At 45.1% G+C, this 27422-nt stretch overlaps 3 protein-coding genes across 30 annotated transcripts in view; 1 reads left to right on the forward strand and 2 right to left on the reverse strand.

The window, feature by feature from the left end:
* LOC147012003 (myosin phosphatase Rho-interacting protein-like) overlaps window positions 1-2871 on the reverse strand; it is a 65102-nt gene extending 62231 nt beyond the window's left edge. For 8 of the 21 annotated variants that reach the window (XR_015051602.1, XR_015051603.1, XM_085856543.1 and 5 more), the window contains exons 1-2: window positions 1557-1874; window positions 489-641 (exon numbers count right to left, since the gene is read on the reverse strand). Coding sequence is in view for 11 of the 21 variants with exons in the window: in XM_085856543.1 (XP_085712669.1) it covers window positions 489-641; window positions 1557-1600 (197 nt within the window). In the remaining 10 variants the exon portion in view is untranslated. Of the gene's footprint in view, window positions 1-488; window positions 642-1556; window positions 2060-2349; window positions 2545-2634 lie in introns of those variants that run through there. The other 13 variants (XM_085856538.1, XM_085856546.1, XM_085856537.1 and 10 more) reach the window with 13 other exon arrangements.
* A 251-nt stretch (window positions 2872-3122) lies between these two features.
* Window positions 3123-20755, reverse strand: U2AF2 (U2 small nuclear RNA auxiliary factor 2). Of its 6 annotated transcripts, none has more exons than XM_085856607.1 (11): window positions 20733-20755; window positions 12670-12802; window positions 12418-12521; window positions 10137-10288; window positions 8113-8241; window positions 6926-7064; window positions 6727-6818; window positions 4557-4679; window positions 4356-4442; window positions 3909-4145; window positions 3123-3781 (listed from the first exon to the last, which is right to left on the reverse strand). In XM_085856607.1, exons 3-11 carry the CDS (start codon window positions 12422-12424, stop codon window positions 3650-3652), a joined length of 1098 nt encoding a protein of 365 aa, XP_085712733.1. In that variant the 5' UTR covers window positions 12425-12521; window positions 12670-12802; window positions 20733-20755; the 3' UTR covers window positions 3123-3649. The 6 variants fall into 6 exon arrangements, with proteins under 6 accessions (XP_085712733.1, XP_085712731.1, XP_085712730.1 ...); XM_085856605.1 differs by lacking the exon at window positions 20733-20755 and adding an exon at window positions 20332-20487; XM_085856604.1 differs by lacking the exon at window positions 20733-20755 and adding an exon at window positions 20296-20480 and having other exon boundaries at window positions 6727-6806; window positions 8113-8229.
* LOC147012006 (uncharacterized) lies at window positions 19773-24742 on the forward strand. Of its 3 annotated transcripts, none has more exons than XM_085856599.1 (2): window positions 19773-19964; window positions 21591-24742. In XM_085856599.1, the coding sequence occupies exon 2, from the start codon at window positions 23156-23158 to the stop codon at window positions 24602-24604; it is 1449 nt and encodes a 482-aa protein (XP_085712725.1). In that variant the 5' UTR covers window positions 19773-19964; window positions 21591-23155; the 3' UTR covers window positions 24605-24742. The 3 variants fall into 3 exon arrangements, with proteins under 3 accessions (XP_085712725.1, XP_085712723.1, XP_085712724.1); XM_085856597.1 differs by lacking the exon at window positions 19773-19964 and adding an exon at window positions 20556-20817; XM_085856598.1 differs by lacking the exon at window positions 19773-19964 and adding an exon at window positions 20969-21356.
* Window positions 24743-27422: the final 2680 nt, after the last annotated feature.

A 27422-nucleotide genomic window follows, 5' to 3' on the forward strand; every position in this document is an offset into this window, starting at 1 on the left:
CTTTTTTTGGCACAGCCATGGTATGGTTCAAGGTAAATACAGTAGAAAACCCAGTAATGTTTGTGCAAGAACAATGAACAAACACGAGCTAAATCTCAGATTAAAATGGCACAAGAGGGGAAGTTAAGGACGAGTGGCCTTGGAAAGGATGAGCTGAGGGGAGGATGGACCAGTAAAACACGAGGACATTACTTGTATGTCATACCCCGTATTACCAATGACCAGATGAACGCACCTGTATCCCATGCAGATTTTAATAGATTTTTCAAATACTGAAGAGGAGAAATTGTTAAAAACAAATACAAGTACCGGAGTAAGAAGCCATCTTTAAGCTTATGTTTCGAGCTACTTGGGGTGGAGGCAAAATGAGAATTGAGATGAGGAAAAATTAGCTTTGCTGCAACTGTGTTTATACCTCATCAAAGCTCGATAAGAAATCTAAGGTGGGCGAGGAGGAGAAAACAAGTCACACACACAAGCATGCTCACCTCCTGGCTGAGAACCCGCGTGGTTCGGCTGGTTCGCGGTGCCAAGCAACCGCGGAGGTTTTTGGCACGCGATGCCCCCGAGGGAAACAAACTGCGAAAGACGCAAAACCCACTGGCAAGTTGTGCAGAATGTAATCGGCCACAGGAACTGATCTAGGCAGAGAGGTCCAGAGGGGAAGAGAGAAGTGAACCCTCTTGCAAGAGGGAATTGTTTGGGGAGGGGGTGGGTGGGTGGAGGGAAGAGGGCAAGGCAGAAAGCCTTGTTCAAACAGGTATGACAATGAAACCTGTCTTGCCAGCTGACTCCGTGCCTGCCAACATTTACCTGATATCCCCTACCCTCACCTTGTAGTGTGCTCAAGTTTGAGCGAGTCATACAAAGCTTATGAAAGGACTTCTGATATCCCCCACCCCCATGCCTCATCCTGCTCACCTTACCCTCCTGTTGTCCCCCCCCCATGCCTCATCATGCTCACTTTACCCTCCTATGTCCCCCACCCCACCTCATCCTGCTCACTTTATCCTCCTGTGTCTCCTCCCCTCCCAACCTCATCCTGCTCACCTTACCCCCCTTGTCCCCAAGCCACATCCTGCTCACCTTACCCTCTTGTGTCCCCCACCCCCAAGCCTCATCCTGCTCACCTTACCCTCTTGTGAACCCCCCTCATCCTGCTCACCTTACCCTCTTGTGTCCCCCACCCCCAAGCCTCATCCTGCTCACCTTACCCTCTTGTGTCCGCCCCCCCCCAACCTGCTCACCTTACCCTGCTGTGTCCCCACCACCTCATCAAGCTCACCTTACCTCCTACCTCCCCACCCCCTCCATGCCTCATCCTGCTCGCCTTATCTCCTATCCCCCCTTTTCCTTTATTAAATGGCCTATATTTACCTCTCATACACACGTTGGGGAAACATCAATCTTTGAGGATTAATGGTTTTAATGACTGGACTTGAAAGTTGCAAGACGGAGTTGAACTTGAAGGTTGGAATGCGACACCAGCCTTTTAACGACACAATTAAGGGGGCGGGGAGGGAGGGGGCGCTCCTTGACAACGTCACTCGGGTTACCTGTTCAGGCTATCTTTAGTAGCAGCTGAAACACAAAAGAGCATCTCTAACCATTCTTCTCCGGAGTCTTCGCTCTGCCAATCACCCGTGACATTTCGAGTTGCTGTGTAAACAAACACCACGCACGTCCCTCTCCTCCAAATTCACCCCCTCGTCCAGAATCCCCCACTTTTCCTCAAAAAAAAAACCCACCGCGGTATTTCGGAGGCTGAAGAAAGTGTATACAAACGGTAAGCAATCATTTCTTTAAAACACCAACAATTGACACAGTCACAGTAAAGGGCCCTGCAACTTGAGCGAGAGTGAACCGGACAAGTTTCCAAACCTTCTCTCCAACTCGGTACAAGAAAACAGCCCACGAGGACGTCTGTCCGGGTCAATGAGAAACCACAATTTCAAAACACGAAGTATTGTGAAGTAAAATAAATCAATTAGCCACAAAGCCACGTGACTGCCCACACACTCGAGGGGAACCAGCACCACAGCATTGTCGGTGTTTCTACACCGCTTGAACAGCTGCCGTGAGTAACGTTCCACAAATCCGGCATTTTGAAGCAAGATCACGTTTAAACTGAAATAAGATAAAGGTGATTTAACGCAAAAGGTTGTTTAAGGAAAAAAAAAAATAATAATAAAAAAAAAAGAACAGAGAGGATTCTGTGGTAGAAGCCTGGAAAAACTTTCATCGTGGTTATTAATATACATCGTTGTGATGTGAAAACAGCAATAAAGACATTTTAATCCCTTTAAGAGAGGAATGTGTGTGTGTGTGGTCCACATTCGCCATGGTTACCTCACAGGAAGGCTCGTTCGTGTGTCCCTTCCACCTGCTTCTCACGGTCAAAGGAACCCGTTTCACATCTGCAGGCCTCGGGTTTAACCCTTGAGATGAATCGATTTGAGAGTAATTCAAACAATGGGCAGGAAGCATGTTGGCGAACAAGAGGGAGGAGGAAGAAATAAATACCCGTGCTTGTGTCACGCTCGGCTGTGAAATAAAAATAGAGTAATTAATGGGCGCAGATAAAAGAACATTGGCTTCAACCGTTCATCCAATAATATAAACTCATTGAACTACCCGAGCTCTCTACCTGTGGCTGCACAGCTCGTGTTCCCCCACCGAGAGACGGCGCGGAGCACAGGAGGCACAGATAAGGCATGGTTGGGAGGGCGAGGGGTGTTTAGCAAGTGGGCATAAGTAACGGTTGTAAAGGGAGGGTGTGATATTGCGCTAGCGGGGAAAAGACATGGTTATTGTCATAGGGGGGCGTGTGTTGGGCCAGCCGGGAGAAGGCATGGGAAAGACGTTCTTGGTGGTGAGATGGGGAAGATAACTGAGGAACGAAAGAACGTTCAACCAGATGCAAAGGAAATATTTCAAAATGTTCAAAAACAAGATGGACGCGTCACTCGGAAGTTTTCAAAAATAAATAAATAAATAAATGACTAACTTTACACTGTACTTCCAAAAGTTTACTACAAGAAAAGCACAACACACCAGTTTCAAACGTTCGAAAAACAAAACTTAATGACATCATCACGGCTAAATAAAGCAAATTTAAAAAAGACGGTACAATCATGATACTTTATTCAGGGTTGGAGATCAAAAACTTATTACAGGTGAGCAATAACAGAGAAAACGTAACGGGTTTTTTGGGGTGGGGGGAGGGGGGGAGGGTGAGGGTGAGGTTGAAAATAAGGACCTCATTTCTCCACAAAGTACAATGAACAGAGATTAGCCACACTGTACAGCAAAGCTGTGATCTAGCTCAGATACCCTTATCATACAAGAGCCCCAATACTTGGTTGATATTGTCAGATAGCATGGAAGGTCAAGCACTCGACACCCAACGATCTCGGTAGACATTTGCGCCTGACCTTCAATAACGGTATTGAACGAGGTCGAAGACAACTCGAGCGGGGTGGGGAGGGAGCAGATCCATAGAAACTGGACAGCTGCGCAAGGCTGCCTCTTAGAGGGGGGCATGCTTTGAACATGGTTAGGGTTTGTTTTTGTTTGTTTGTTTTTCAACTACGTGAAAAAAAAAAGTTAGACAACGAAAATGTCAGATGCCCTGGGCTCCGTGTGATGCTCAAAAGTCCCGCTGATGGTAGCGCTCCGGACAGAAATATTGTGTGACCACAACGCGGTTTGCAAACTTGCGGCCGCTCAAAGCCTGTTGTGCCTTCTGGCAGTCCTGCACCGTGGTGAACTCCACAAAAATCTGCGGTGGATGACATAGGAGGATGCAAAAAACTTTCAGAGCACCAGATAAGTGGAATCATGAGCGTTATCAAGGGAGTGAGGGAAGTTGTCATCGATAATGAACACGCAGCACCGTGAGTGCTCACCTTTCCGCAGCCCGGTACGTCAATCCCATCGACTGGCCGCGGTATTTCGATGGAGTGCACGGCGCCGTACTTCCCGCACTCTTCGCGAATATCCTCAAGAATGTCCTCGTACTCTTCCTCATCCACCAGTTCTGCAGCGGTCACCATATTCATGAGGCAAAGCACCTCTGTGGATTGTGTTCCTCCCTGCTGCACTTGGCTCGACTGCAATCCGGGAACCTGCAGTGTGACGGGGGTCTGCACAACAGAGTGCAGTGGGAATTCAAGGAAACCGGTTGTATAGCAAGTTGAAAAATCAGTAATCAGAAAAGAACGTGGAGGAAGCCCGGAGTGGAGGGAAAGATTTTTTTTTTTTTTGGCAATTTTACAAAGGAAACTCTGTTGATGTCAGAACACAAGACGCAATTGGCTGCGACTCTTTCCGGAAGAAAGGTCCATAAGGCTCACCGGATTTGGGAGTTTTGCACCCACGCTCGCCCTCTGCACAATCAGCTTCTTCTCTCCCAGTTGCATTCCATTCAAGCCTGCGATTGCCTGAGGGGCAGAGAAAAGACCAGGCTTTCTGGGTAAAGGCAGAAATGACACCATAATGGCCCTTTAACAAAGTCCCAAATTATCGATTGTTCTGCTGCATACGGTGAAATGTACCTGATCGGTGACATTGACATCTGCGTACTCGCAAAAGGCATATCCCTTGGAGAACGACGTGGCACTATCCTTCACTAGATTGAAGGCCTTGAGAGGCCCAAAGGAGATTAGCAGCTCCTTAACCTGGTCGATGGGAGGGGGGAGGATAGGAGGACAGACAGTAACAATAACCAACAGTTTACAAAACAACCCATCACTACTTAGGGTAATTACAAAATTTTTTTTTGTGTTTCTCCCAAAACTGAACCACAAAGTCAAATCGGCCAAATGGCTGAATCGACACTCGCGTTGGGAAGAGATTTTGAGTCGATTCTCAGACTACCGATTTGTAACGGATAGGCTCAGAGGTTCCAGATGGAATGCTGGCTGAGCAGTAAGGCAGGGGTGGAGAAATGTGCGACCTTAACGTAAATGGCCAGCCCAGCGAGCACAGCAAATGGAGCCTCAAAGCAACATCAAATGTCCTACACAAAGAGGGGCACGGTGTACGGAACGGTTTGGACAATGCCTCATCACCACCAAACTGCACCGTACGGTTTGTAGAGAGCACGTGGACTCTCAAAAAAAAAACCCTGCTGTCCTGAGCCGGGCCCTGGGTCTCGGGCCCATGTGTGGTACCAGCCACGTGGTTTAGCCAACCTGTGGGGTTTACTTGCCTTGGTTGGGCGAGCCCAGGACAATGTCGCAGAGGAGCACAGTACTATTGCCCAATTGGTACTAAGCGCCAAGATTTAGGCTCATATTCGCCCCTAGCTGGGGAATGAGAATTCAGGGAAGAAGAATAAAACAGCCATCAGTATCAGAGGCAAGCTAGAAATGCTTGTTATTGCAATAAACACAGCCAATGCTACTACAGCTGAAAAATTGATTGGTATTTGCACAGTTACTTTGGCTGCCGAATGACCAGACACCAATAACATGCGTATGCTTTTGATGTCCCCACTTAGCGTTTTCTGACGCAATCAAAGCCCAAATAACCACGAAATGGAGCCTCACCTGTCAACTCACTGTCTTTCTCACTTTCCAATTCAAATCTTGAAAACCTAAAAAGCCTGTGGGGGGGACCTGCAAAGCCCTGCAAAAAGAACGCTGTTTGCCCTCCTTCGGTAAGGAAGGCAAGCCGATCTTCTATTCCTTGGCCACTTCCGTGCATGAGAAAGTCTTGCCCTTACGCCCTACAAAAGTAAAATAAAAAAACAGGAGGTGGTTGCAGCTTGCTTCTATCTTGAAAGCCTCAAAACAAGGGTTTCCGTGGATCTCTCTTGTCACCACAACGTGCCACTGCGGCAGGGAAAGCTCGCCGCTGGCTTGGTGCGAAGCTCCCTCAATAGCACACCATGCAGGACCTTACCTTGAGGAAACACAACTCGCTTTGAGGGGAGGGGGGAATTAAATTAAGAGTCACTGCTAGGTCGGCACAACAGGCAACATTGGTGCCGTGCCTCACAAAATTCGGAGAAGCCATGATGCAGCGCGGCAGAGACGTGACTTGTTTAATCAAAGTCGTGCGTAGGAACACAGCCCAACAAGCCCAGGACACCCTGTTAACTTAACCAACAACAGGTGCATCGTACTAGTTCTAAGGTTTTAAACCTTCATACTCTAACCTAAACCACAACCTTTCAATCCCTCTCCCTTTCTACCCTACACATCTCATTTTACAATACACACTCAAATTTCAAACTCCAGTTGCACTCAGTATTACGCTCCAAACTCCAAATCTTGCACCCCTACCTCAACCCACCCCCCACCAATCAAGGATGGACTGTGGCCAATTACAACCCACACCAAAATTATCTGAGAATATTTTCTAATTGCTCAAAGGAATTATTGATAAATTTTGAAAAGGTGGAGTTTTGTAAATCCATGAATCAAATAAAAACAATGCCTAAGCTGCCATTTAACACCACCTTCAGTCCTATACGGAGTAGGCTGCCATGATCACAGAGGCAATTGGCAAAGCGTCTCTCACGCAGTTCTAGAGCAAGAGTGTAATGTCAAAGTGGTCAGCTGTCAACTGAAAATGCGATTCCATCAAGGTGTGTGGTGCAGTACCGTAATGATGATGACTTGCAAGATGAGCTGGTGTTACTGTAGGAAGGGCTTAGGGATGGAAGAATATGATAGGAAGGGTGGGGAAGCAGTGCTGCTTGTGGTCACGTCTGCATACCTGGTCATCACTGAGGTACGAAGGCAGCCCTCCGATGAACACCTTATGCGGCGAATCCTGCACAACGGTGGAAATCACACCTGGGGAGCAGGCTGCAGTCAGTGGCACCAACGCAGAATCAACAAGATGTCTGTAACGCGCAAGCTGCCCCACAAGGGGGAGCACGCAGATGTTGAGAGGGCAAGACCCTCACTAATACCTGGCACGTGCACGGGTGGCGCTTCCACCATGCCAGGGAGTGGCTGGTAGTCATGTGGTCTCCGTAGTTTCAGCGGCTGGCCCTGGAAGATTATTCCATCAAAAGCCAGAGCCTGTGTGGTCTCGTCAACGGAACGCAGCTGTAGTTGGGTATAAAAAGAAAACTGATGTAGCAATCGTGAGCCTCAAATCAGATACATATTATTTGTATAATATGACATTAAATTGATGCGGTTGGGACAATTCATCGTTCAGCGACACAGCACAGCCAACCAATGGATCGATTGAAAATATTTTTGGCCACAACTGTATATGGGGCATTCCATGTCAAGTGTACACACCCTCCCGACACTAATACCTCATTTTCTCCCCATATGTTGGTCATATATTCACTTGGGTGAAAAACCTCAAAATACCAACTTTTAGACCTGTGGGCCCATCGGGGCCCATTTTAGGAGCCCCCCAAATTTGCACGTGCATGTGGAAAATTTATGTACAATATACTGATATAGTGTATTGGAAATCTTGTGTTCAAATATTGTGCTATGTATTGTGGTGTATTGTGTGTCCAGCACCCGAGTCCCCCAGCATAAATCTTTGCCATGCGTGAACCCATTGGGATCCCATTTACATTTATGCTGAGGTGTTGGAGTATATGACGGGGTATTCTCACACGAAAAAAATCGGGACCATCGGTTTGGCTGGGGAGCAGGGGCCCAAGGTCAAAGGGCGCCCCAAACTATAACTTTTTGAATTACTGTTTGAGTGATTTTACTTTATGTGATTCGAAAGATCTCGCTTTTACGAGCATTTTGATACCAAGATCAGCCAAATCGGACCACTACAACCTGTGATATGGCCTCTGGAAGATTGTTGGGCAGTCGGGGGCGCCCAAATTTGGGGGGCCCCTAAAATGGGCCCCGATGGGCCCACAGGTCTAAAAGTTGGTATTTTGAGTTTTTTCACCCAAGTGAATAAATGACCAACATATGGGGAGAAAATGAGGTATTAGTGTCGGGAGGGTGTGTGCACTTGACATGGAATGCCCCATATAAGAAAGCTTAGTCAGGCCAGCTGTCTATCCAATCTGTGGAAAGGAGCATCACACACAGACGGACGGGCAAACAAGTGTATTATTATGTAGATATCAGTCGTCAGGCCGGCTCAAGGTCCAAATGCAGGACATACCTCGAGGAACGCAAAGTTTTTGTCCAGGTTGATTTGTACAGCCAGCACTGGATCTCCTGGGGCTGTGTTTAGACCAGCCAATTTCATCTGGTTGTTGAAAAAGTCCAGCATCGCTTCCTGTATGTCCACCTCACCCCATTAACACAAATAAAAACACAATATCATACATGAAAAAAAACATTAGAAAGCACGGCCTCATAGAAGATTAAATAGCAGAGGAAGAAGTGGTTTAGACCGACACAGCAGGGCTGAAGGGAACAAGTGCGAAAGGCACCGTCATATTCTTACTTATTTGAGGGCTGGGGAAGGAAATTGAACATATAGACTTTCTAACCGGAAGAAAAGCACCAAAGGAAACTATCTAATATAAATTAGGCACATTAATTTGTTTTACATTTTTTGCCTAAATCACAATAAAAGAAACAGTTTTTAAAAAGCGATTAGAAAAACCATAAATGGTGAAATTATTATATATCAACATCAATTTACACTATATTTATTTCAGACAATATTAGAATGGTGTGTGCTTTGAACACATCCAGAGGAAAGTGGTTGTTTTTCTCCTCAGAAACCCAAAAGTTCCCAACACTCAATGAAAGCTTCCCTTTGTACTTGAGAAGGGCAACTCGAGTGGTTCTCAGGAAGAACTTCTTTTCTTCATTAATCTTATGTTTCACGATATCGGGGATGAAATATTCTTTGAGAGTGTGGAGAGGTCCAAGATTGAAATGGAGATAGATTTCTCTATTGAAGTTAACAGAGTGCAAATGCCGATCTTTGCCACCGTGCATTTTCATGATGCTTCAGACTGTTTCACATCTCGCCTTGGAGAAGGTTTTGCTCTGAACATATTGGTAGATATCGATGAAATACTTCATGGAAGGTTGATCGCCATAGATCTGGATGTAGGACTGTCAAATCTTCTCCTAATTAATGCCACAATCTTCTCTGATTTTTCTCCTGGTATGATAATTCACCAAGAAGCCACTTGATGTGCTCAAGCAGGTTGGTGAGTCATTGCAAAGTCTCCTTGTGAACATCGCCTGAGGATATGTATTATAAAACTAGAAAGGCACTCAGTTGAGCGCTTACCTCCATCATGCAAATGCCTAATCCAGTAGAACATATTGGACCCAATACATTTTTGAAATATCATGCGACATAACATTTTTGGAACCATCTCTCAATGGTAAAGAATCACTTTAAAAATAAATAATAAAAATCTCGTATCCGGATTTGGATTTGGATCTTCACCAAAATCGAATCACACCCATCCTTGTCTACCAAGTTTCGTCCGAAATCATGTTCAACTTTTTGAGATATCGTGCTATATACAGTCAAGCGCCGCATTACGACGTTTCGGTCAACGACAGACCGCATATACGACGGTGGTCCCATAAGATTATAATGGAGCTGAAAAATTCCTATCGCCTACAGTAGTGATGTTGTAGCCGTCGTAGCGCTGCCAGTCGTATAAAAGTACAGTGTAGCTAATGCAATTATGTACAGTACATAATACTTGATAATGATAATAAACAACTACAGTATGGCAGTTATAACGTGATTGCTGAGGTCCATAAAATGTCATCGCGAAAAAAGCGGGGTCGTGCTAAATCGGGATTTAACAAAATCAGCGTTCAAACTGACCCAATGTTGACCTAGCATCCTAAAACACCCCTATTTTCCCTGTTTTTTGCACGTTTACCTTATAGCAAGTAAATTACCTTTGCATTAAAGCAGGGTGATGGGGAGTGAAGGGGGCAGCAAGGTGAGGGGGAGTGAAAGGGGCAGCAGGGTGGGGGGGTGAAGGGAAGCAGCAACGGGGAGGGGAAGAGGGTCTGTTGCCCCCCAAAAAGAGAACTTGCCCAAACAGTCACAAAATAGCAACCAAATCAACAATCAGATCAGTATGTTGGTGCAGTAGCGTGGCCAGGGTGGATACACCAAAGAAAGCAAGTTAACCATGACAAACTATCGACTCAGTTGTGCTCATAGCACGAGGTTAACATGTCAAATGATCGTACCTCAGTGGCTCCAAAGGGTATGTTTCCAATGTACAGGCGTCGTGCCTGTCGTGTCAGCTGGCTTCCTACCACAGGCATAGCCGTGGGTGTCACTGTAAGGCCGGAAGAGCTTGTAGTAGCGAGCAGAACAGTGGCAGGGATCTGCCCAGCAGCTAGGAGACATTTGGAAAACATCAAGATGCCTTTCTACATTTAATCGCCGAGAATCTGCAGTTAAAATGCCTCTGTATGCCTCAAGTTCCACAAACCAAACTAATGCATTGGCACAATTCGCTAATCTCAGTCAACATCATCAAAAATTATCTGTTCAAGTCACTATCTTTTTGCAATTTTAATTGAGGTTGAACTGTCATTTTCTTTATTGTGCTGTCACAGAATGACTTTTCAAGTTCTGGTGTGACAAACATTGTTTGAGGAGGTACCAGACTCGGTGAGTGCCATTGTGGTTGTACCGTCTGCTCAAAGACTGGGAGTTTGGAAGTTCCATTTTGACCCTGGCCGAGTAAACCAAAGAGTTACAAGCGTACTGCTTCGTCGCTTGTTGCCAAGCAATTTTTATTTATTTATTTACAGGAGTGAGGCACATGGACCATGATGTATTTTTGGAGCCTGCATAACCTGGAATAACCTAAAAAGTTATTTCGTTAATTTTTTTCTTTAATACCGATATGAGCCCACCAATACATCGATATGGGAGGAAAAAAAAAAAACACAAAAAAACAAAAACAAAAACAAAACAAAACTAGAGGGGGAGCACTCGGTAAAGTGCAAAACCTCCGCCGCCAATACTGCTGGGTCACTTAAGTGAACCTGATATCCTATTCATTGTAGGTCAAAACGGATCACTCTACTGAACCACGATTGAATAAGCTAAACTAGATCGACGTGCATGTAGAAATGCCAAAAAAATAAAATCGAAATTTTTTTGAAAAAAAAGGTGCAAATTTTTTTTTTCTCTCCAACAAATTTTTTTTTGGGGGGGGGGGGTGGAAATCACTTAAAACATGTAGAAATGCAAAAAAAAATCAAATATTTTTCAAATAAAATCGAATTTTTTTTTGAAAAAAAGTTGCAAAATTTTGTTTTTTTTTTTCTCTAACAAATTTTTTTTTTTTTGGTTGGAAATCACTTAAAACATGTAGAAATGCAAAAACAAAAATTCCAATATTTTTTCAAAATGGCCACCATAGCGGCCATATTGGACTTTGGACCAAGTCCAAAATCTAATGGCATGATCCTTGGACCATACCTAAACCCCCCCCCCACCAAGTTTCGTCGAAATCCGTCCAGAAGTTTTTCCGGAATACTGTTCATAAACAAACAAACAGACAGGGGTGAAAACAGTAACCTCCGTCCATCTTCGATGGCAGAGGTAAAAAAAAAAACGACACCGCCAGAGCCGAAAGGACACACATAAGATGGTTAATGGTTAATGAGATTAGGAATGGTTAATGAGAGTAATGAATATTATGGGTCAGAATTGGGGATGACATGTTATGGCGGTGCACTCCGTGCTTGAAGCCCTGGAGGGAAGATTGAGACAGAAGTCTCTCATAGATGGGGGATATGAAAAAATTTTTTTTTTAATGATTTGAGGTAAATTACCTACATTTTGGAAGTTTAACCAGGAGGGGATTACTGGAAGAAGGCCTCCAGTTGATGCGGAGCATCAGAGGACTGAGTGAGAGAGCAGAGGAAGCAATGTAGGAGAATAGATGGTAGAAAACAGAGACCACTTACCTGCCTGCGATGCGAGACCCTGTAGTTTGGCCTCATCATGGGAGATTCCAATAATTATGAAAACTTTAGATTCCACAGAATTCAAGAGAGATGGATGCAACGCTGGGGGCGCCAGCCCATAGCAGAGAGCAGCACTCCATTTAGCTGTGGACAAAGGCTTTAGAGTTTAGAGGATAAAGCATGGGTAACCCCAGTGGGTTGGCATCCCATCGAGTAAGGGAGGTGGAGGTAGAGAAGGAGGATTTGTCCTTAAATTGCCCTAATGATTGTGAAGAAAAGTGATGCCACGAGATTATATAATCAGTAACCAGTATGAAGTTCAGTTCACTGCCCCTCACCTCCAATTCAGTTGAGTCACTTCCATCCCAAAGTATTTGTCTAAAGTCTTTTCCTGTGTTATCATGTGTGTACATGGGTGCGTGTGCATCCCCTTCTGACTTTCTTCAAAATTTACAGACCTTGCTGAAACTATGCTGGCACTCCAGTGTAGCACCTTTGACAACAAGCTGCCAGTGTTAGCACTATAGTGTCAAGTTCCCACCTTGCATGGCCTTGTACTGCAGTGGTGGAATATGCTCGAAGCCTGGTGGAGGCACGTCCCAGTATTTGTAAGGTTTTTTCTTCAGAAGCTTGCGGGGAGAACGGCTGGAAGGAAGCACAAAAAAATTCCATAAGAATGCAAGCATAAATTCCCTGCATCAGGCAAATTGAACACACTTTATGTAAAAATCAACATGTCCAGAAAAGGGACATGAGGTACAAAGGTGACCTCGGAGAGCAGAGCGAGACAAACCTGCGACGTTTGTTTTCTTTCTCGTGCGAGCGCTTGTCCTGGCTATGGCTTCTGTGATCCCGATTCTGCTTCTTCCGGTCTCGGCTTCTCGAACGGCTTCTCTTCTTATGTCTCCGTTCTTCTCTATCCCTGTCTGCATATGCAGGAAACATAAACAAAGGAAAAAGAAGAGAGAAGAGAATAATAATGATGACCATAATCACAATGAAAAACCCTTCAGAAACAACAAACCCCCACCCCCTAACTAATATAATGTTTATATTTTGAAACGTGAACAGCTGGTACTGTCCTGTCCAGGAGGTGCGTGTAAAACCACCAGTTTCCGACTTTTATGGATAAAGTTTGCGTACTGAGTTATTCCATATTAAGTCAGAGAAAACTGCATTTCAAGACTTGGTCAGTCTAGAATCGTTCTGAAACATGGTTACACTGAAAGATATTCACAAAACGTACTTCTGTGCATGTGGTTCTGAAAAGAAAAAAAAACACAAACAAACAAACAAACAAACACACGAGCGCACGCGTGAAAGTCTACACCCCCTTTCAAATTTTTCATCTTTTGTTGCCCTAAGCCTCGAATTAAATTGCATTAAATCAGACTTTTTCCACCTCTATTTTCCACATTGTAACCCACAACTTCCAAATGAAAAACAAATTCTAAACATTTCATTAAATTAATCAAAAATACAAAACTAGAATATCTTGGTTGGATAAGTGTCCACCCCCCTGAGTTAATACTTGGTGGAAGCACCTTTGACAGCAATTACAGCTGCGAGTCTGTTGGGCTAGGTCTCTACCAACTTTGCACACCTTGTTTGGGTAATATTTGCTCATTCTTCTGTACAAAACTGTTCAAGCTCGGTCAAGTTGCATGGGGAGGGTTGGACAGCAATCTTCAGATCATACCACAGATTTTCAATTAGATTTAGGTCAGGGATTTGACTAGGCCACTTAAGGACTTCAATCTTTTTCTTCCTGAGCCACTCCAGTGTAGCTATGGCAATGTGCTTATGGTCGTCGTGATGCTGAAAGGTGAACTTCCGTCCCAATTTCAGGTTTCTCGCAGAAGACAACAGGTTGTCCTCTCGGATTTTTCTGTATTTTGCTCAAAAATTTTCCCTTCTGTCCTGACAGGTGCCCTCGTCCCTGCTAATGAGAAACATCTCCATAACATGCTGCTGTCAAAACTATGCTTCACAGTAGGGATGGTGTTCTTTGGGTGATGTGCTGTGTTAGGTCTGCACCAAACAACATTTTTCATTTAGGTCAAAAAGTTCCATTTTGGTTTTGTCAAACCACAAAATGTTTGCCACATGGCTTCAGAATCTCTGGAGTGGTTTTTTGCATACCTCAAACTGGACTCAAGGTGGGCTTTTTAAATAATTGCTTCCTCCTGCCACCCTACGGTAAAGCCCAGACTTGTGGAGTGCTTGGGATATTATTGTCACATGCACACAGTGACCAGTCTTTGCCATAAAGGCATGTAGCTCTTTCAAAGTTGCCACTGGCCTCTTGGTGACCTCTCTGATCAGTCTCCTCCTTGCTTGGCCATCGAATTTGGTGAGATGGGCTGATCTAGGCAGGGTCTTGGTGGCAGCATACGCCTCACACTTCTTAATGATTGTGTTGACTGTCGATGATTCAAGGCCTTTGAAATATAATTTTATACCCATCCCCTGATCTGTGCCTTTCCACAACATTATCCTTTTGAAAGCTTCTTGGTGCTCATGGTTGAGTCACTGCTGTGGAATGCATTACCCAATAGAGGAAACCTACAGGAACAGCTGATTTTATTCTGAAATAATTAGAATCGCTACAATTTAACAAAGGTTGAGATCAATTAACTTGTGTGATTTTGAAGGTGATTGGTTGCACCTGAGCTACTATACAATTGCGATTTCAGGGTAGTGGACACTATCCAACCAAGATATTGTTGTGGCACTGCCGCCCAGGTTAATTCCCCGACCCAAATTGTGGTGACTGGCGGTTAACTCTACCAGCTCGGATGGTCGAGCAATCTTTCCTTAATAGGAGGCAGATACATTGATCCTCGGAGATTATCACGTGCGCGGGAAGGGCATGGGGCAATGGCGGTGTGATGGGGGCAGAGAAATGGATGCACAGGGGGTTTATACTCAAACCCCACGACAAATACATGGACATATCCACTTAAAATAAACAGATTTAATGAAAATAGTCAAATATTTACAAAGGACAATAATCAGAATAAAATGTGAGGTAAATTTATCCTAAAATCTAACTCAAGGCATCTCTACACACAGACAAGGGGAAACCAAATAAAATAAAACTTGGAATCAACATAAACATATGTATGTACGTATGTTCCCAAAACACAGCCAAAACGGTACAAGATGGTGCAAAAATTTTAGGGCCACCTTACTCACCATTCTCTTGTGGTTGTAGTATCAAGTTTCGTTAAAATCGGGCAGCGAAAAAATTATTAAAAAAATCAATTCCCGATTCAGTCAAGGATAGCTCCAGTGAACTATTCCGCTGAGGTTTGTTTGCATTGATCAAATTCTCCCGAAGAGTCCTTACTCTTCAAGGATTGACCAAAGCTTGACCATTGTTTTCCATTATAAATCTTTCACCCAGTCCATCTCTCCCCACTCTTCCTTACTCTTCAGGAGAATTTGATCAATGCAAACAAACCTCAGCGGAATAGTTCACTGGAGCTATCTTTTTTTTTCTTGAAATAATTTATTTTAAAAATCTCAAACATTTAGTTTAGACAAAGAACGATTTATTTTTAAGCATAAAATAATTTATTTTAAATATTTTTTTTTCGTTGCCCAATTTGAACGAAACTTGATATTACGCGTCAATGTGAAAAAAAAAAAAATGGAGAAAAGAAAACAGCCGTTCTGTTGGTATTCACACCCTCGACGGCGCTCGTACGGAACAAGCCGCTAGCGTGCTCGAACCGTGTGCGACCCGATCGCATGATCACCGAGATCCGTCAGTCCAAATGTCCTCTTACAGCGGCAACAACGGCCTTGCTAATTCTCCAACACGCGTCACGCTAAGCCAAAGGAAGGAAACACAGCAACGAACTGATACATTTAACACACGGGTTTATTTATGATGGGGCAGGGGGGCACGCAAGAAGCAGAGTTATCCGAATATAGAGATGCAAGGCAATTTATGTACAAGCAAAGAGCACTTATACAATTCCTACTTACTAGACTGGCGCCACAAACACACGCACACCTAAAAGAAACGGTGGCCACAGCCTTTATTGAGGCCTCCAGCTCGGAGGGAAAGGCGAGCTGAAGACCAGAGCTTTCCTCGGACCTGTCCGCCCCTCATGTGGTCTTCGAGCTGATTCAAACCGGGCACCAGCAAGACGCGAGCCGAATACAGACACCAGCGAGCCGCGAGCGGCCTCCCGAGCTCCGCTCAGCGCTCGTGCTGACAACCAAACCTCTCCTCTGTATCCCGAACCGTCAAGAACGCAGGAGGTTTCTCGGCCACTTCCCCAAGTCTTTGAGTTGAACGCCAAAGCGAGGGCTGATAACTCCACACTTGCTCCACCTGCCCGTCAGAATGACCACAACCTTGCCAGCTCGATGGTCATCAACTATCTCACAAACTCTCTCATTCACCGACTGAGACATGGCGCGCGCAACCCTTGCGGTCCTTGTGGGGGATGGTGGCTCTAAAGCTCAAGCTCTTGTCGTCCGATCACGCCCCACCTGTATTCACCCTGTCTCAAGGGGGGGGGGGGAAGCCTCCACCCTTCCCGCTCTCCCTCACGGGACGGTTTTGGCGCGCAGAATCGCTTGAGGCCCTGTCACAGGCCAAGACGAGCGGCAAGTCCGTCGATTGGCCCGGGGCGTGGTGACGTCACGCGGACCCCTTTCTCACTGTTGCGGGATCTGATTGGCTGAGCGGCGGCCACCCCACCCGTAGCACGCTGATTGGTCGAGGGCCGCCGCGAGGCTCCTCCTTGAACTCCGCCCACGTAGACAATGGTGTCGGTGTGAGGAAGCGAGTGAAGGCGTGTTATTGTAGTTGATGGTGGTGTAAAAATTAAAGAAAACCCTAACTATCAAAATAACTCACAGCGCAAGTACATTTATTCACCCATTAAACGAGGGATGGGTACCCTAACTAAAGACACATACTTACCGATATAACTGATCTATAGGACCTGTATGTTGTGTGCTCATAGCTTCCAGATTCGCAACAATATATAGATAGATATAGAATATGTGCTATTAATCAGAGTCTGTCTCATGCACCGTCGAAAAAAAAACATGCAGGTTCAGGATGCACAATTGATGAACGGTCAGCCATATGTATGGAGTGCGTAAGCCACACAGAAATTCTCTCGCAGTATAGAATCTTACTGTATCCCAGCCATCGTACCGTGAGAAGGAGTGGGGAGGAGGAATGACCGCAATGCAAGATGCCCAGAGAAGTTGTCGGCGTGAAAAGTCAACGTGGATGACACCCCAAGTGTTGTGTTAGTTCCTCGTGAACTCAGCCAGTCCGCCGGCAGGAGAGGACCCGAACACCTGCGTCGGTGCACTGGATCACGATTGGGCCTGTGGTCAACGTGCACCCAACGATGCAAGGCTCACAAGCCGTTGCAGCCCCTCTCCGCCATACGCACACCTCGCTTGGCAAAACGAACTTGACTGCACTCCACCACACCAAGATTCCGTATGCTGCTGGAGCTGGATCTCTGGTTCACCTCTTTGTCGCTTCTCCCAAACACCGAACACTTATCGCGTCACCTTAGATTGTAACGACACAAGGTCAACCCCAAAACAAGGCGACAGACAGTCTAAATCCAAAGATTGACCAAAGCTTGACCTTCGTTTTCCATTACAAATCTTTCACCCAGTCCATCTCTCCCCAATGTAGGAGTAGAGCTCATGTTACTCGAACAGTGGAAACTCAAAAGTCATCCTCAGAATTCTGTTGATAATCCATCACGGTGCCGAGATGCCAATGACACATTCAGTTGTCTGCGAACGTATCCTTTAATTCCAGTACCCCCTCGTACCTCTGCATCACTATAATTCCCCACTATTTTGAGGAGCACCGCGTGGCGTCGGATTGTCCTCGACGACATGCAATGCTCTACCACACAACAGATGCCAATAGCTCCGCCACGTCTCACCGGGGACATTCCGGGTGAGCATCCGGAATTGATACAGCCCTCATCCAGTCACCAGACCACGGCAAGACTGGGGCAACGAGGAGGGGTCGCGAGAAAGGCGATCCGGGAGTTTGGTTCAGGTCCCGGGTGCGCATTTTGGCTCATGAAGTAGCCCCTGGGTGGCGGAGGAAGTCCGCTGCCATCCGACATTCAGACAGCACTCAGTGCACGTTCAGGGCCAGGGTGCCGGCTCAGAGGAGCATGCCCCATGTTAAGTAAAGAGCTCCGAGCCGTGTCCCAATAGAGGAGCAGGATTTGGGCCACAGCGCATCGCTTTCCGGTCCTCACCACACCCTTCACCTGGGGCTTATAAAAGGAGTAGCGGAGAGCCGTTAGAGTACGTCTGTCTCGCTCTTCTTCAGAACATTATTGGTATGTGATTTCCGTTCAGAACGCTTTTCTTCTTTGAGAGCCTGATCCGGGGTGACTGCAGCCCTTCGAGACTCCCTACCATGCTGTCGACGTCCTGACACCGCCGCGCAGCCAGACGGACCAGTGCAGAGCGCAAGTTGCAACGAGCCCCGGCAAATAATTAAGCAGGAGATAACGCGCCATATCACGAGGAGGGAATGCTCAGGCGTAGCGTCCCACATATCGACCTTTACACGGTTAGGTTGAGTATCTTTCTCCTCATGCATATATTCTTCTCTCTCTTTATCCACCCCTCTATCCCGTCTTCTGCAGACGCACAAACGAACGACGTTGGACTCTCAATCTCATTTTCCTCTTCCATGACACCGCACACCTCACATCACCTACATAGCACCTCCTCACTCCCACACCGTAGACACCAGTATCTTTCCCACTTCCCCTCCCTAAACGTCCTGGGCCACATTAGTCATCTGACCACACCAGGTATTTCGAGGGTGCTCATCCTTACCTTTTTCTTTCTTGTGTGCGTGTGTGCGTGTGTGAGATAACACGTGTCCTCAAGTAAGATTGTAAAAGATAGTCAGGATAATCCTGCTCTGTGTCTCTTTTGTAAGTTGCCTTTTGCCGCTCCCAACAAATTCCTTTCTCTCCCCTGCTGTACATAAAAAATAAACCCCATTCAATGTGCCACATACTTTTCCTCGCTTGGTTGTAAATGAATGCATTGTATAGAAATGTTCCCAGCTCGTTTTGTGTTTTCTTCCATTGGTCCAGCATGGCCTGCACCCTAGTTTAACCGGGACGTTATTCCCCAACAATCTGTTTCCTAGTCGGTGCGTACTTGGTAGTTCTGCTCGGCTGCATCTGATCTGGTACGGTGATCCAGTTTGAGCAAATGCGTACCGAGGGCGTGTCCCCTGGTAATTACATCACGTGACCTTTAGGTAAACGGTATTTATTAGACGGAGGACCCGAAGTCACGTGGTCGAGTCATTGGCGTTCGCGGTCGACTAGTGACCCGCCACGTCACAAAGTTAATCTTGTGCGACGGCTTGCGATTCCGGAGAGTCTGGTGGGAACCCAAGGTAGTTCACCCCTCGTGGTCTTCGCCCCCATCCCCGGGTCCACAACAATATAATAATTTAGGAATAGCACCCAAAAGGTGTGTGTGTGTGTGTGTGTGTGTGTACTTATTCATTGAATCAGTATTTTCACCCACATGATACAATTCCACATTACTGCACTGTATATCATTTGCTGGTGTGAAGGACATTATCAAAGCAGACTTTCTCATTCTGATTTGCTGTCCTTGAGTGCAAAACATCCTTTTTCCAAGCCAGAACACACAACTTGAATGTGACTGAAAGTGTGTAGAGTTTCAAACACTGAAGGAAAAGCAAAAAAAAATAAAAATAAAAATAAAAATAAAAAAATGCAGAAACGGTACTCAGATGGGAGCAATAGAGAGGTGGAGCCTGTTTAACGTTCACACCCAAACCCACATCTCATAGTGCTGCAATCCATGTTCAAATCTTACAAACTGTGTTGATATGTACACCAGTCTCAACCTCCTCGTCATAAGAGAAGGAGACACCAGTCTCAACGTCCTCGTCACAAGAGAAGGCAACACCAGTCTCAGCATCCTCGTCATAAGAGAAGGGAACACCAGTCTTAACGTCCTCGTCATAAGGGCACACCTGTCTCTCAACATCCTCGTCCTTAAAATAAAAAGGTACGCTTGTACTTGTCTCAATGTCATTCTGAAAGTACAGCGATGCCTCCTAATAAATGTCCTAAAAGTATACCGGACTCTTAACGCCCTTGTCGTAAAAGCAGAGATATCTCATTTCCGAATGCCATCGTGTTATAATCATAATGTACAAACTCCACCGAAAGCCTGAGTAACTGTAAGAGGAAAATAAACAACAATAAAAATACGTTCGATGTCTTTTTGAATGACGCATCTTACCGAAGCCATGTGAGGCCTAAGAACGCACGTCGAACTACTCTTACAAGTACAACTAGGCCTCGGCTTTCTTTACGTCAGCACATCGCACGCTCACCGTGCCGGCTGCCATTCAGCTGCTTGTCCACCTCACCGGAATTATCCATGGTTCCAAATGGGCCACGCTTGAAGAAGGAGAACCGCAGCAAAAAGACGCCCAAACACCTGAGTTACAAAGCTTAACCCACTTCGAAGAAAATGGCCGACGTCACTTGGAGTGAAACTGAACGGAATGGCGTCATCACGCCAGTCAGACGTGCATCACGATGACGCAATCACGTTTTGTGTTTTTTTTTGACTTCCCCCAGAATGAAGAATCCGTGTGAAAACGCCCTCACAGTTTCAGACCCCGTTGTTTACTCTCAGTTGTAAAACAAATTAGCGTTGTAACTCATAAGATTTCGCAAGGTAATGAAGGCACATATTAAGTTAATTTAACTTTCTCACACACAAACAGACACCTTGACAACTAGATGGTACTCATAGAACATTTACCCCGCGTAGTCTTGAGGACTTGGTACGAGTGCGAGACAACTCTTGTGGCGGCAAATTTGTTCTTGCATCTGTCTGCACTCCTGAGGTAAATGTGTACAAATTATATTTTTAGCAGCGTCTCGCGTCGCTCATAGAGAGCTCGGCGTTGTTGTTGTTGTTGTTGTTCTTCTTCTTCTTCTTGTAAGACAAAACCTTAATCTCGAGGACTCGGCTCTTGTGAATACGAGATCCGGATCTCCTTAAATACTGAGCACATGTACACATCCTCACATAGACGGTGCCTTTTGAGAGCGTTTATCATGAACTTTTAAATATATTCGGACATTTGCTTTAAAGTTTCGAAAAGTTGACGTTACTATTTAAAGATTATTCCATTTATCGTTTTGTAATTTCGTAAATACATTATTTATTTCGTAAATACACTATATATCATAAATACGTAAATACATTATGACGGGTCTCGCTATTGGCTTAATCAAGGCACGTGACGAAATATCGGAAGTTGTTTTTTGTTTGTTTTTTTTTTACCCACAAAACCTTGAGGACGCTGCTCTTGGACACATTTGTCCTTGTTTTTCCATGTACTCTCAATTTGAGCTATATCAAATGGTCATGTAACATGTGGTAAGGCTAAAATTTCCACGGGTGAACAGTTTTCGATGTATGCTCTTTAAATACGAGCCTCGACAATGTATACAAAAAATAATAATAATAATAATAATAATAACAAAAAAAACATGCAATATGTCAGTACGTGACCGATTGCTTCACCCGCTTTTTGCTTCGCTTGCGTAGGTTAATTACCTCCCTCACTGAAGGAGGTCTGTCTGTCTCTCTGTCTCTCTCTCTCTCACACAGATTCGGACGAAACTTGGTGGACACGTTGGGTGTGTGACAAGGACGAGTTTATTCGATTTTGGTGAAGATCTGAATCCATATCCGCAACCTGATAGAGTACTGCTCACCCCTCTGGGCTGGTGCTCCCACCTCTCACCCTTCTCGGCTTCACGCTGTGGAAACCAATGCATTTAGAATCATTGGTATCTTCCGCCATGAGTCTGAGTCTTTGGGTCTCTCAACGCAGGCAAATCAGTGGTCTGTGTCATCTACCGTGTACTCTCTGGCCTCGCCTCCCCTGCTCTGTCTGAGATATGTCCCCCCCTCCCCCCCCCCAATATTTCCGCAAGGCGCTTTAAGGTCCCCTGACATGCAAAATAAACTTGTTATTTATAAATTAACTTGACCTTCCTAGTGAAGAAATCACCCATGTTTTTTGTTTTTTAATCAAAAATGGGATAATTAGAGCAATATTTCGATCATTTCTGGAGCTATTCACAACTTGCTATGGCCCGCCCCTTCAAAAAATGGACTTCAGCGAATCGCAGCGTGACGTCACATACAGTAACTCACACAGAGTGGATTGACTCGAGAGTCGAGATGTCACACGCCTTATACAGTACGTACAAATGCATTTCGCACATGTTAGTGCAATCTCTGTGATCGTCTTAATTCCAGTGATTGTTTTGCGAAAGTTTTAAATAGTTTTAGCCGTACTTTCGAAAATGCCTGCACTCGACATACATGGGTTTATTCTAAAGTGAAGGTACTGCTTCCATTGGCTTGCTATTCATTAACATTTAGCCAAAATGCTGTAATAAATGAACAGGGGAAAAAAATGTTTGCACAACTACGAAAGACACATTTATCTGTCCTATTACACGACCTCATAGCCTCGGGACTCTTACGCATTGACTTATACATAGTCCGGGAGCCAACCTGTGTACGAGGCTGTTTTAGGGTTGGACCTTACAGCCTCTGCTATAAAATTTTACACCCCCAGGATGTTTAGATATATGTTTGCAGTTCATGAAAACCAATGTTGGCAATTCATAAGCTCTTGCGAAAAATTTTGGCGGCCGTTTTTGTTTGAGGAAGATTTGAAAAATTTGATAAAACAGCAATTGTCAATAAAATTTCTAAAAAAATTAAAAAATCACATTCATGAAAAATAAATGTGAACTAAATGTAAGAATTCAATCAGTGCATTGTAAAATGACAAAAAAAAATTGCCTTGTGGAAGTAAACCTCGTAAAAGTACATAATTTTGTGAAAAATGCCTTAAAAATAACGTTTTTTGAAGATGGCCTTTAGAACTTTTCTTATCATAGGCAGATGCTGCATTAGAATACTAATTTCTCTTAATGTGATATGAACATGGTATCCATGACTAATTAAAACAGCAAATTTGAGTGAGTTCTATCAATTTTTAAAGAGAAAATTAACATTTTTGTCAACCAAAGTTACCCCTACCCCCAAAATCCTCTTACTCTATTGAACACAGTTCGGTTAAGGTTTGCTGGATCCAGGTTGGGTACTTCACAGTTCACTCTTCCAAAGGAAAATTCAATGGTGTTTGGAGTGACATGGCCCTGGAGCAGACATACAACAATGAAGGGAAGACATCGCTGTTCAAAGGCATATCTCAAGCACCAGCTGCTCGAGATAAATATGTGAAGACAGCACCATTTCTCACAGCTGTATCAGAGAACATAAAGTCTATGGCTAATCTAGGCCAACAGGAATCTACTCATCATGGAGAAACACATAAGCAGGCAACAGAAGAACATATGCATGTTGAGGAGATCAAGAAAGTGATATGCCAGCAGATGATAAACCCATTCCAGTGTAACAACCAAGTGGATCTGCTCAATAGAGCAACTGGTGAGAAGGATGCTTCAAAAGACTTGGTCCATGCTCAAGCTAAGGGCATGGAAGCCATTATGAAAGCAGAAGAGGTGGTCTCTATTAAGATTGAACCACTGAAGCTGGTAACTTTCTCCTCACAGAAGAAATCAAACCCATCAAGGAAACAGAGTTTAATCAGGATCTATCAAGATGAGACTGCAACTACACGTGTGCTGTGTTTCTATCGAGATGCCGACCCAGTCACAAGACAGATTGCATTTTCCCATGAGTGGACAGACTATCCATCATCCCTGTTTGAGGTTGATCCACGCTTAGCACAGGGGTTTGTAATGCGCAAAGGCAACAAGTCTGATTTCGTGGCAGTGCTAATTGCTGAAGCTGAGCAGGATGTTGTTTTACAGCTGCCATCATTACCACAGAGTGACCTATACACAGTTTATCTGGTAGACACAATGGCATTTGTAAATAAATACCAAAAAACGGGTGCAAAAACATTTGGTGAACTTCCCCAGCTGTATCTTCGCAAGCTCCTGCAGTTGAAACCTGAAATGTGCAACTGTGTCAACATCATTGGTGATCAGTATGATTTTGATGATAGCCATACTTTGAAGGGTGATGAGCAGCAGAGGAGAAACCAGACAGACCAGGCAAGACAATTCTCACCATCCAAGAGTCTAGAAATTCCGGACTGGAATTTACTCATGAAGAATCCAAGAAATAAAGGAAATCTTCAGAACTTCATTGGCACTTCCCTTTGTGAGAGTCCTGAAGCTATTCCAGATGGAGTGACCATCATTATTGGTGGTATGATGGAAAACAAAGGTCACACTCTTTCCATCACATCAGCATCAAGTTCAGTTCTGGACTTACCTTGTGAAGAACATGAAGAGGCAGACACAAGGATTATTGCTCATCTTGCATATTGTGTGGAATATCTTGATCACCATCGAGCTGTTGTGCATGCAACAGATACAGACATAATTATGCTGTGTATATATCACTTCTGCTGCTTGAACACATTGCAAGAACTCTGGATACAACGGCAGAATCAATACCTACCTATTCATGAGCTGGTAGAAGTGTTGAGCAGGAAGTACCAGAAAATCCTCTTGATGTCACAGCTACACTTCTGTGCACATATGTGTTGTGTGGATGTGACACAGTGAGCTACCCATTCAGAAGGGGAAAAGAAGAGGTCAGGTCAGGTATGGGAGCATGTGCCAGAACAGCGCGTCGCTGCGTCCACTTTCCGCCGGTACTCCAGGGGCCTCCGTCTGGCCATCCCCCAGGCAGATGCCAGGCCCATCCCCATCTCCTTGAGATGATGGTCAACCTGCTGCAACCATGAGGCACGTGGTCAGCCCACTGGCCTCCTCCACTCATGAGACTCCCTCGCTGAGAGAATCTGGTGAGCAGGATCAGCGTCAGGAAAACGAGCCACATGTCCATACAGCCGCAGCTGACGCTCACGGACTATGCAGGTAACAAATCTCATCCGAGTCTCTCTCAGCAACCGCTCGTTGGACACAAAATCCGACCAGCGATAGCCAAGGATTCTTCAAAGAGACCTGGTACCAAAGGAATTAAGTCTCCGTCTCAGATCCTTGGTCAAAGTCCAAGTCTCGCACCCATAGAGCAAGACTGGAAGTACCAAGGACCTGAAGACTCGGACTTTCGTCCTCCCGCACAGGTACCGGCAGCGCCACACCCCATGATCCAGTGAATCCATGACTCCCCAGGCCCGACCCAGACGTCTATTGACCTCCGGCTCACAACCTGCGGAGACATGAATATCACTGCCAAGGTAAGTGAATCTATCCACGACCTCAACATCCTCACCACAAACAGACACAGACAGGACAGCAGCATCCAAGATGTCACCGAAAGCCTGGATCTTAGTTTTGACCCAAGAAATCCGTAATCCCAACGGCTCTGACTCCTCATTCAGCACCTCGAGGGCCCCCAAGAGGATGTCTAAAGTCTCCGCAAAGATGACTGCATCATCTGCAAAATCAAGGTCCGAGATCTTGACATTGCCAAACGATGCACCGCAACTTGATCTCTCCGACATCCTCCCTAAAATCCAGTCCATACAAGTGCTGAAAAGTGTGGGGGCAAGTACACATCCCTGACGAACTCCAGTAACAACTGGAAATAAGTCAGAGATGGTACCACCACACTTCACAGCACTCTCAGTACCAGAGTAGAGTTCAGACATCAGATCGATCAGTTTTGGTGGCACCCCACGAAGACCAAGAATCCTCCAGAGGACATCCCGATTCACTGAATCGAACGCTTTACAGAGATCAACATAGGCTGCAAGCAGCCCCTGCCAAAACTCTCGTCTGCGTTCGGCGAGGACACGAAGTGCAAGGATACGGTCAATCGTTGACCTCTTTGGTGTAAAGCCTGACTGCTCTGGACGCTGGTGCTCAAGCAGATGGTGGCGAACCCTATCAAGAATTATCCGAGCAAAGACCTTGCCCGGCACTGAGAGCAGCGTCACCCCTCGGTAGTTGTTGCAGTCTTGGCGATCACCCTTCCCTTTCCAGAGAGGGACAACAAGGCCCCTCTTCCAGTCAGTTGGGATGATGCCTGTGTTCCTGTGAAAAGAAGAGCGGCACAGGTTTCTCTGGGACTGATAGGAAACCTTCCCCACCTTGTTGATTTTGGAAGAGATAGTGAAATGGCAGCAACAGAATGTGTCATTGATGAGGCCAGAGTATACTGGACTGCTCTGCATGGCCAAAAAGGGTTCAGCTGTTTGGATACCCTCAGGCAGCATATGTTTGTCTCTTCAAAATTAGACCTTAGGTCACTGCCAGCAACAGAAGATGCGTTTTACTTCCTTGTTTTAAGAGCATTGTATCAATTGCTTCTGTATAGACGTGCACATCTCAGTGACCGAGCACTTCCCCCAGCCACAACATTTGGCAGAACCCTTATCAATGGAAAACTGGTCCCAATTCTCATGTCTAAGCCAGCCAAGCCAAACATAGACAAAACGGTGTCTTGCATGTGCAAATTATCCAAATGTCTGAAACGATGTTCATGCAAAAAGGCTGCTGTGCCTTGCTGAGTGACATGCATATGCCTTGGTCAGAGAGGTTCATGTGGTGGAGTTGTTTCAGAGAGTGACTCTTCCTCTGAAGAGGATGTTTCATGTCACAATATTGTGTTAATCCATTTCTAATTTTATCTTCCTTAAAACCATGGCATGTAAAAGTATGTTCTTGTTCCTGACCCCATTGATAGTCAAGCATTTCTGAGTTGCATAAATCTTTTGTTGTTTGACATATAACCTTGTCAATTGTAGGTAGGTTAAATCTACACCAATTGTGATATAGGAAATGAACTCCTCTTTAATATGAGGGGTCATTTGTGTATATAGGTTTAGTGGTTATGATTTAAGGACAATATGAATTACCCCTACCCCCATCCTACATCTTCGCTTTTGCCAACATTTTGTTATCAGAGGGGGCTCGCAAAAGTGTTGACTGTGTTGTTGCGCAAGGGTTTCACCATTGCCAACATTGGTTTTCATATACTCAAAGGGTGTCTCTTTATGAAAATCAACACAAAAATTTTATAGCAGACCGGGCAATTTTTTTTTAATTTTGATCGGTTGGCTCCCGGACTAACATTGTGTGCATGCTAATGCAAGTTACTTGTCAAATCTAGAGTCTAGACTAGTCTGATAAATCCGTCGTCCATCCGACGTGCTGTAGCTTTATTTTATTATTCTCTTTTCTTCATTGTTTTCTACTGGCGCAACATGACGACAGTAGGAATGAAATAAATAAAAATGCAACAGAACGTCAGATTTATCAGATGACTCGAGACAATTGTGTCACAAGGTGTGCTCTGCACACAAGTTTTCATCGTATCCGAACAGCGAGGTTGCTTCGTTTTATGCGCGGAGAGATACGGACGATGACATGCGCCGGCCTTGTTTGTGATTAATTTGCCGCGGTGCAACATGTC

This window comes from Eptatretus burgeri, chromosome 15 (assembly GCF_056783735.1).
Source record: "Eptatretus burgeri isolate ZD-2024b chromosome 15, Ebu_testis_v1, whole genome shotgun sequence".
NCBI lineage: Eukaryota > Metazoa > Chordata > Myxini > Myxiniformes > Myxinidae > Eptatretus > Eptatretus burgeri.